This window comes from Prunus mume, linkage group LG2 (genome assembly GCF_029339155.1).
Source record: "Prunus mume cultivar Tortuosa linkage group LG2, ASM2933915v1, whole genome shotgun sequence".
Taxonomy (NCBI): Eukaryota; Viridiplantae; Streptophyta; class Magnoliopsida; order Rosales; family Rosaceae; genus Prunus; species Prunus mume.
The window spans coordinates 44897020-44906844 of NC_142699.1; the positions used below are offsets into that span (position 1 = coordinate 44897020).

At 38.9% G+C, this 9825-nt stretch overlaps 2 protein-coding genes across 2 annotated transcripts; both read left to right on the plus strand.

Annotated features, from left to right (window-relative positions):
- The first annotated feature begins 622 nt into the window (after positions 1–622).
- Positions 623–7187, plus strand: LOC148920507 (calmodulin-binding receptor kinase CaMRLK-like). Its single transcript, XM_089046992.1, has 2 exons — positions 623–2126; positions 6862–7187. Exons 1-2 carry the CDS (start codon positions 716–718, stop codon positions 6981–6983), a joined length of 1533 nt encoding a protein of 510 aa, XP_088903118.1. The 5' UTR covers positions 623–715; the 3' UTR covers positions 6984–7187.
- LOC148920508 (uncharacterized) lies at positions 3591–4582 on the plus strand. The gene is made up of 2 exons (XM_089046265.1): positions 3591–3991; positions 4080–4582. The coding sequence occupies exons 1-2, from the start codon at positions 3857–3859 to the stop codon at positions 4305–4307; spliced, it is 363 nt and encodes a 120-aa protein (XP_088902391.1). The 5' UTR covers positions 3591–3856; the 3' UTR covers positions 4308–4582.
- Positions 7188–9825: the final 2638 nt, after the last annotated feature.

Sequence of the window (9825 nt, forward strand, 5' to 3'; positions counted from 1 at the left end):
TTGTTACCACCAATCCTCTTCCCCCACTTGAAACAATTTATATTACTAAAACAAGACTAAAACACAGTAGAGCGGGTCATTTGGAATATTAGGTAAACCTAATATCATATCTTCTGGTAATTAATTTAACCAAGCTCAAAACAACAGATTTTTTTTTTTTTATTTTTTTAAAGTATAAGCAATAGTCTAAACTACAATGAGAGGAGTTTCTCTCACACATACTACCAATGTGTCATGAGAGTTTGAACTTTAGAACATTGATTTGCAAGTCAATACTCTTTTCCGCTAAACTAAACCCTAAATAGAAAACTATCATTTGCCGCAAACCCATAAATTTGAATTAATTTCTGAAAAATTTGGGTCCCCTCCCCTGTTAATTAATTTAAAGCACCAATACAACAAATGACTGAAATTACCACCAAAACAAGAAAAACGCAAGATGTTAAAAATTGAAAGAAATTTCGCAATCACCGCATCAGTCACCAGTGAAATTTAAGAACCTTGATGAGTCAGAGCAGCTAGATTTTTCCGTTGAACTTAAAGCCTTAATCTCCCACTTCACTTGCTCCACGTACTAAACCCATAACATTGACTAGTGCGTGCCCCTGTTTTCTCATCCCTCCATCTCTCTCTCTCTCTCTCTCTCTTCTCTCTCTCATGGACAACAAAACAGGCGGCAGAGTTTGGAAATGAAACCCAGTTGCAGAAAAAGAAAATGAGAATCTTGTTAAGGTTTTTGGTTCTTCTGGTGCTGATTACAATATCAGAATCCAAATGCAACAGCACAGACCAAGAACAGGTCTCCAAGGCTTTCAAATCAGTCGCAGGTTTCAATCTCTCTTGGCTTCATCAACAAGGATATCAATCCAACTGTTCAAGCCCGCCCATCACAGAAATAAAGATCCCCTCCAGAAATCTCAGCGGGATCATATCATGGAAGTACCTCAGAAACATGTCACGGCTGAGCACCCTTGATCTCTCAAGCAACAATCTCAAAGGCTCTGTTCCAGGTTGGTTTTGGTCTCTTTCAAGTTTGGTCCAAGTCAATCTGTCCAAGAACAGGTTCGGAGGGAGCTTTGGGCTCGAACCCATCTCGGGAAATGGCTCCTTTTCCTCGGTCCAGGTGCTTAATCTCTCAACCAACAGGTTCACCAACTCTGTTCAGCTTTCTGGTTTCCCAAAGCTTAGAGTTCTTGACCTTTCTCACAACGATTTGGGCACTCTGCAACCATCTGCTTTCGCCAACCTCACCAATCTCCAGTTCCTCAACATCTCAAGCTGCAAAATTTCAGGCGACTTGAAACCCATCTCTGTTTTGCGCACATTGAGCTACCTAGACGTCTCAGACAACAGCATCAATGGTACTTTCCCTTCAGATTTCCCTCCCCTTAGCAGCCTCAAATTCTTGAACATTTCGTTCAATAACTTCACAGGCATAGTTGGGTCAGAAAAGTACCAAAAATTTGGCAAAGCCGCTTTCATCCACGCCGGGAAAGATCTCACCTATTTCAACACTTCCAAAACCAAAGCCCCAAGCTTTCACAATTCCGTCTTAAACCCACCTCACAAACCCCTCCAAAAACACAAACCCACAAACCAAATTAAACCCATCCACAGAAAAACCAAAAAGACTCTGATTATTATCCTATCTTCTGTATCTACATTTTTAGTCCTTGTATCCATAGGCATTTGCATAGCGTACAGATGTAGAAGAAAGCAAGTGGCCAAAAAGCACAAACGGGCAATCTCAAAACCGGTCCAATTGGTCCCCTTCAAGATCGAAAAATCAGGGCCCTTCTCTTTCGAAACAGAGTCAGGGACTTCCTGGGTTGCAGACATCAAAGAGCCGACTTCAGCTCCGGTGGTTATGTTCGAGAAGCCATTGATGAACCTTACCTTCAAGGACCTGATCGCTGCCACGTCGCACTTCGGCCGGGACTCCCAGCTCGCCGAGGGCAGGTGTGGGCCCGTATACACCGCCGTACTCCCCGAAGACCTCCACGTGGCGATCAAAGTCTTGGAAAACGCCAGAGACGTTGATTATGATGACGCGGTGAACATGTTTGAAAATCTGTCGAAGCTCAAGCACCCCAACCTGTCGCCTCTCTCCGGTTACTGCATTGCAGGTACTGTACAGTCACTCTCATCTTCCACACCAAACGCATTTAATGAAGGAAGACTTTGGAAAAACACAAAGGAGAGAGAAATTTTGAAAAGGTTTAAAATGAACAAAATCGCTTTATTTATTTTTTGATTTCTAAGGAATCCTTTACATTCGCATTTGAAAAAGTTTTCTTCTTCCAAAAGTGAAATATTTTTTTGCTAAAACCTAAATTTACTTTTAAATGAAACACACAGGTTTTTTTTATTACAATGTCGTAAATGACAAAGCCCGTGACGCATTAATCGGTTTTGGTACCATCGTCACGTAAATTTAGTTATTAGCACACCATAGAACAAAATATCGATAATTTACTGATATTTCAAATAAATTATTATTTTTTGGGGCAGCGATATTTTAGCACATTTTCATATATATATATATATCATCAATTTATCGATAATTTCGATAATTTCGATATTTCAAGAATGATATTTTCGTTCAAGTTGCAGCTTTAAATGGCCAATATATTGCAATATTATCGATAATATCGTAATATGAACTTACAAAATTAAAATATGAACTTACAACTCAATCTTAAACTCAACTTCAGAAAGAGGAGAGTGAGAGAGAAGGGAAGAAGATGGAGTGGGTTTTATGTTTTGCTGTTTTGGATTGTGATGAAGTGAGAGAGAAGAGGGAAGAGGAAGCAGGGAAAGAGACGGAGAGATAGAAGAAGAAAGAAAAAAAAACAGATAGAGGCGAGAGAGAGAAGGGAAGAAGAGGAAAAAAGGTATGGAGGATTGTGATGGAGGAGAGAGAAGAGGGAAGAGGAAGAAGAGAAAGAGAGGGAGAGAGAGAGACGGAGAGATAGAAGAAGAAAGGGAGAGAGAGAGGAATAAATAAATAAAATAAAAAGGAAGAGATGGGTGAATGCCCAAAAGAGAGAGAGAAGGTTGCGTGTATCTATTTGCAACCTTGGGAAGTTCAGACAAAAAAAGGGAAAAAAAAACCTTGGGCAGTGGAAGAGGGAGGTAGGGAAACATGAAAGCATTTGGGAAGTGTGAAATGTGACTTAATTACTTAATATAATTTTCTTTTCTATTTAATTTATTTAATGTTATTAATTATTTTATTATTCATTATAAGTACTTAAATTACTAAATTCTCCTTCAAATTGTTGCTTAATTACTTAAATCTCTATAATCATTTTCATTATTTGCTATTTAATTCTTCCTTGGATAAATTTGTTTATGTTCTTAGTTAATTTTCAATATTCACTATTATTTTTTAGGCATGGTAAAGTGCCTAATTTTCATGAAAAATCAAATTGGTTTACATCTTTAATTATTTTTCCCGATATTTCCATCGATATTTTCCCAATATTTCTATTGATATTTCCGTGTTTTTGAACCATCGATATTTCCGAAACTATCGATATTTAAGACCTTGAACACACAGATGTACATGTGCTATCGTTGCAAAACATGTAAATTTGTTACGGTAAGTGCTTTGCATCGAATGGTTTCTCCATTTTTGTTTTTGGCGGGCATGGTGTAGGTACGCCAGTCCACGCGATAGATCTTCCCCTTGCCATCGTTTTCTTACTACATTTCAATTCTAGAATCAAAACCCATTTCAAATTGTCTTCCAGTTTACCTGCGTGTCTTCCAGTTTCAAATTGTTAGTTAATTCATTAGCCCGAATCCACTGTCGAAACCCTAAATTCCCAAATTCTGTCCGCTCCCAAACCCCATGGCCTCGAGAAAGAAGCAATCCGAAGCCATGGCTTTGCTGGTGTCCAATTACAACGATGAGGAAGAGGATGAAGACATGGAGGATATTGAACAAGACCGACAAGAAGAAGAAGAATACGATGAAGATCAAGAATGACGAGAACAGCGAGAATACGACTATTATGGAGAGCTGAGAAGAGGCTCGGAAGATGCTTCAATGGTAGACATCGATAGAATGGTAGCTGGTGATTTTGGTAACGACGATAGCGCACCGCCTAATGCTCGGCGATAATGAGAATTTGACTCTTAATGAAGGTCAATTTCGTCATTCAACGCCGCAACTACGACAGCCGGTGCCATCGGATAGTTTAAATAGAAGTAGAAGAGGTGCGCTTATGATTGTGGACTACGGGCATGATGAAGTTGCTATGTCTCCTAAGCCTGAGGTATGTCTCCTGGCAATAGTCTAAACTATAATGGAAGAAGTTTTTCTCACACACTAGCAAGGTGTCTTGAGAGTTCGAACTTAAGAACATTAATTTGCAAGTTAGTACTTTTTGCCGATGTTCCTTGGTGTAAGTTAATTTGGAAACTTTTTATTGAGCCCCGGAAATCATTTTTAGTGTGGAAAGTTAAGCATGGCAGGCTTCTGGCAGAGGATTTTCTTCAAAAGCGTGGTATTGCCCTTGCTTCAATATGCTTATTTTGCGGGATGGCTCCAGAGAATGTTAATAATTTATGGAAAATGTTAGGGAGACCAACTTTAGATACCAACTTGTGTACCAACTCTTTAATAGAGCGTGAGACCCATTATATTGGTGGGCTCTACTTCTATTAGAGAGTTGGTACACAAGTTAGTATCTAAAGTTGGTCTCCCTAGCATGACCCATAATTTATTTTCCGAGTGCCCCTTTACTTGTTCCATATGGAGTTTTATGTTTTTTTTTTTGGTCTGCACTTTACACCAGGGCCATTATTAGCGTTATTCTTTCTTCGCCCATCTGCCCATTTTAGCCCTCACTCATGGATCTGTGGCTTCTTATGTTCTGAACTACTGTGTGGCTAATTTGGGATTTAAGGAATAAGTTGTAGTTTGAGAAGAAGGTTTCTACGGTATCTTCCGCTTGTCGTACCATTATTAATCATGTGCATGCCTCTAGTCCTCTGGCCAAAGGTCATATGTCGAATAAGGTGCGTGATATATGTACTATTTGTTTCATTAGGGGGCGCTGTCGTCCCTGCCCAAATCCCAAAACTGTTGATAAGGTACTGACGCTTAAAAATAACCATGTCAACGAAATGGACAAGTCGAGGCATCCAACAAAGTCATATTGGACTGCTTGAAGAAAAGGCTAGAGGGCATCGAAGGGAAATGGGTGGATGAACTCCCCAGAGTACTATGGGCTTATTACACCACTAAACAAAGATCGACTGGCGAAATCCCATTCTCACTCACATATGGGACTGAAGCGATCATCCCTCCTCACATCATTGTCCCTCCATAAGCCTTGAGTTGGGCAATGTTGATCAGAACTCTGAGCAGATGAGGTTCAACCATGACTTACTTGAGGGCAAGTGCGAGAAGACCATTATCCGGTCGCTTCCTATCAGCAGCAGCTGAAGCCAAGATCGACAGTTTCAACCAGAGGCCTTATACAAAGAAATACATTCATCACTATATAAATACAGGGGTCCAAAAAGATGAAACCCAATTAGGAAGGCCCTTATGTGATCAGCCGGTCTAGGGGAAGGGGAAGCTATACACTTGACACCATGGAAGGAAAGGAGATTCCACGACAAAAGAATGTCTGCCACCTCAAAAGACATTATCCATGACGCTTCCTCCTACCTACTTAATCCCCAGCAGATGACTGAGCCCTGCACATTTCTGAAGAAAAAAAGCAACTACTGCAAATTTCAAAATGTGCCACAAAAAAATACGGTTGCCGATAAGGAGCATCCTAAGGGAGATGTAGGGTGATGACTGTAGTGTCCTACTGAGACGAACCCATAAAGAAGCGCCTCAAGGAGATGCAGGTGCCCTAGGAATTTCCGATGGAGGTCTCCATGCTTCCTAAGGGGGTATCTAGGTTCTTATCCGTTTTCTAAGGAGGTAGGATAATCATACAATTGCCCATAAGGAGCGTCCTAAGGGAGACGCAGGCGATGACCAAAAGCCCTACGGAGACGAACCCGCAAAGAAGCGCCCTTAGGGAGACATAAGGTGAGCCTAGGAATTTCGAGGAGGTTTCCATGCATCCTAAGAGCACTTCCAAAGAAGGAGAATGTTGCCATGGCAAGGAGGCTAGGGTTGATACTATTCACTGAATAGTGTCCGCCCTACAAAAAGTAAGTTGCACTTCCAGTAGTTGCCATAGCAAGGGGGTACTATTCAATTTTTTGTTTTTTTCACAAATTTGTTTACCTAAACAATTAATTTGGACAATATTTTCGGATGAGATTTTCTGATAAAATATTCGGATAAGATTTTCAGATAAGATTTTCGGTTTCAAATTTCAGATAATTTTTATTTTCAAATTTCAGATAAATTTCAAAATTTCAATTTCATATAAATTTCATCCTGAATTTCAAATTTCATATAAATTTCAACTTTTCATTTGAATTTCAATTTCAGATAAATTTCATCGAATTTCAATTTCAGATAAATTTCAATTTCAATTTCGATAAATTTCATCAATTTCAATTTCAAATAAATTTCATCCGAGTTTCAAATTTGGATAAGATTTTCACCCTATAAAATTGCGCCACATGTCATCTAAATTTCAAATTTCAGACAAATTCATTTCAATTTCAACTTTTCATTTGAATTTCACATTTCAGATACATTTCATTTGAATTTCAAATTTTGGATAAAATTTTCACCCTATCAACTTGCGCCACGTGTCATGTCTATCAACCTAAATTTTTCTATAAAACAAAGGCTCAGCTCACAAACCTCTCACACTACATATTTCATTTCTCAGATTTTAGATTTCATATTTCATCTTCCATTCACAATGTCAGACATGGAGGAGGTCTTGGAGAGGCAAGAGCAAGAAATAAGAGAAAGAAGGCGTAGACGAGCTGCAAGCAAAATAGCAGATAGATCTAGATCAGCAACTTGTCATGGCTGTGGCCATGCTTGATGAAGAAAACCAGAGCAGTCGTGGTTCACATGAAGGCCGTGCCCCAAATGTTGACAGACATTGGCATTCTTGGGGTAAGAATCTTATGGAAGATTATTTTATCCCAACATCTCTGTACTCTGATGTTCATTTTCGAGGGAGGTATAGAATGCAATACTACTTTTAATATTTTTAATGCTTTGGTTGTGGTTAGTTTTTTTATGTATTGAATGTTTTGAATAAAAAGGAATTTTATTTAATAGTTTCTTTGGTAACTCAAAGAAAACCAATACTACTAATAAAATAAAATACATGAATTCCAACTAATTTTTAAAACAAAACATTAAAATACAATGAAATGAAAAGGCAAGCAAACTAACTTAAGGGTTTTCATCATTTAACCAATCCGTATTGCTAGGTCCATCATCACGAAAAAGTCTTCGTCTCATAATGGCCTTTCATTCTAGCTTCCAATATTGTTTTGTTTCAGGAGACATGTGGCTTGTATCCATGGTCATGGTTTCCCGATCCTTCTTTTCTTCATTTTCTTTGCGTTGATACTCCTTTCTTTATGTACATACTCCCTTTCTTTAGAAAATTCTATTGCCATTGCCCTATCATCTTCTTGGACTTTCTTGTCTATTTCAATTCTCAAGGCGCTTTGCCTTGCAATTTCCTCCAAAAATTTAGAGGTATTACTCGTAGAATTAATTCCTCTCTGCCTTCGACGCCTTCCTCCCAATAGGCCTCGGCTCTTTTGAATGGGTGAGTCTTCACTCATAGGGGACTCCATAGGCGAAGTCCAAGCTTGTGAATCATGGAGTGGCGTCTCGTTTAACACCACCGTTGGAGCCGTTGGAATAATGCTAAATCTCTTACAATGCTTCACCACCTCCCAACATTGGGTATGGTTGAAATTTTTTTTCCCTTGTCCAGTAGCACCACACCACATTTGAGCTTGCACAATCTATATAAATAAAAAAAATTGAATAAGCAAGGAACTTAAAAAAAATATTGGTAATGCAAAAAAGATAAACATATGAATGAAAATTCAACAAATATGAACAAAATATAGAGAATGCAAGAAACATTCAAATAAATATTAGAAATACAAGAAATAAAAAAAATATAAAAGTTGCAAGAAACATTCAAATAAATAAGAAAATACAAGAAATATTAACAAAATATAGAGAATGCAACAACCATTTAAATAAATATTAGAAATACAAGAAATAATAACAAAATATAAAAATTGCAAGAAACATTTAAATAAATATGGAAAGACAAGAAATATTAACAAAATATACGAATTGCAAGAAACATTAAAATTAAAATTAATAAAATTAAAATTACAAATAATTTACCTCATCGCTGAGATTTTCCCCGCTTGCATGGTTATTCATCGCTTTTGTGAGGGCATCTCTCCATTTCCCCAACTCTTTGTTGAGAAGTGTCCACCGACTTGACAACGCGCTTTCCGTACGGGTGGAACCCGATCTTTCAACAAATTCGTGAAGAATTTTTTTCCACATTTGACTGAATTTCATCTCATTACCCGATATGGGATCATGACTAATTTGGACCCAACACTCACACAACAAGACATCTTCCATGATGCTCCATGCCCCTCCGGTTTCTTGAGAAAAAGCCATAATGATAGAGAAAAATTAAACTTTAAAATGAAAACAATTTAGAGTAAAAAGTGAAGAAAATATTGAATAGAAAGTGAATAATAGTTGGAGAAGGAGAAGATGTATGAGAATTTTTTGTTAAAATTGAAGAGTAGGTATTGGTATTTATAGAAAAAAAGTCAGTATTTTTTGGGAATTTTTAAAAAAAATTTACGATTTTTTTTCATAATTTTTTGCCTTGAAAAATGCAAAGTCATTGGATTGGATGACAAGGTGAAATCGGAAGGATGAGAGGTCGCCACGCCGCACATAGTCATGGTAAAAGTCGACGAGCGATTTTGAATTTTTTAACATTGGCTCATGCGCGCCAACAATAAAAATTTTAAACCACGGTCGATGTCATGCCGCATCGATGACGCCACCGCAGACTGAGCTCTCACTCGCCCCTTCGCCTGGCCAACCTGCACGTGGACCCCACTGCCGCCACCTTCCTTGCCGGAAGTTCGCTTTTGGGCTCTCCCCACCACCGAGCCCTAGGAGATGTTGGAATTGCTCTAAGGGGTATCCATGTTCCTATCCGCTTCCTAAGGGGGCAGTGATAGTCATACAATTGGTCCATACGGAGCATCCTAAGGAGACGCATGGCGACACCTAGAAGCATCCTACGGAGACGCAAAGATGCAAAGAAGCGTCCTCAAGGAAATGCAGGTGCTCAGAATTTCCTAAGGGAGGTCTTCATGCTTCTTGAGGGGGTATCCATGTTCCTATCCGATTCCTAAGGGGTAAGGTAGTCATGCAGTTTCCCATAAGCAACGTCTTCGAGACGCAAGATGACGACCAAAGCATCCTACAGAGATGCAGAACATGTCCGAGTCCTTGAAAGGACCCCGCACTTGTTAATTAACTAAGGAAAGCATCCTACGGGACATACAGAAGACGCTGAGAGTCCCTTAAAGGGTTCAACTTCATAAGGGAAAACATCCTATGAGATATGCAAAGACGTCGGGAGTCCCTCAAGGGGGACCCTGGCACTTGTCAATTTCATAAGGGAAAGCATCCTATGGGATATGCAGAAAACGCCCAGAGTCCCTCAAGGGGGACCTTGTCACTTATAAATTTCCAAAAGGTGACACATGATCAAGATACTAGCTGGTTATGCAAGCACTTCACAAGTCAATATGCAAATTGATGTCGAAAAAATAACTGAAATTTCCATAACAAGTTGATCAACC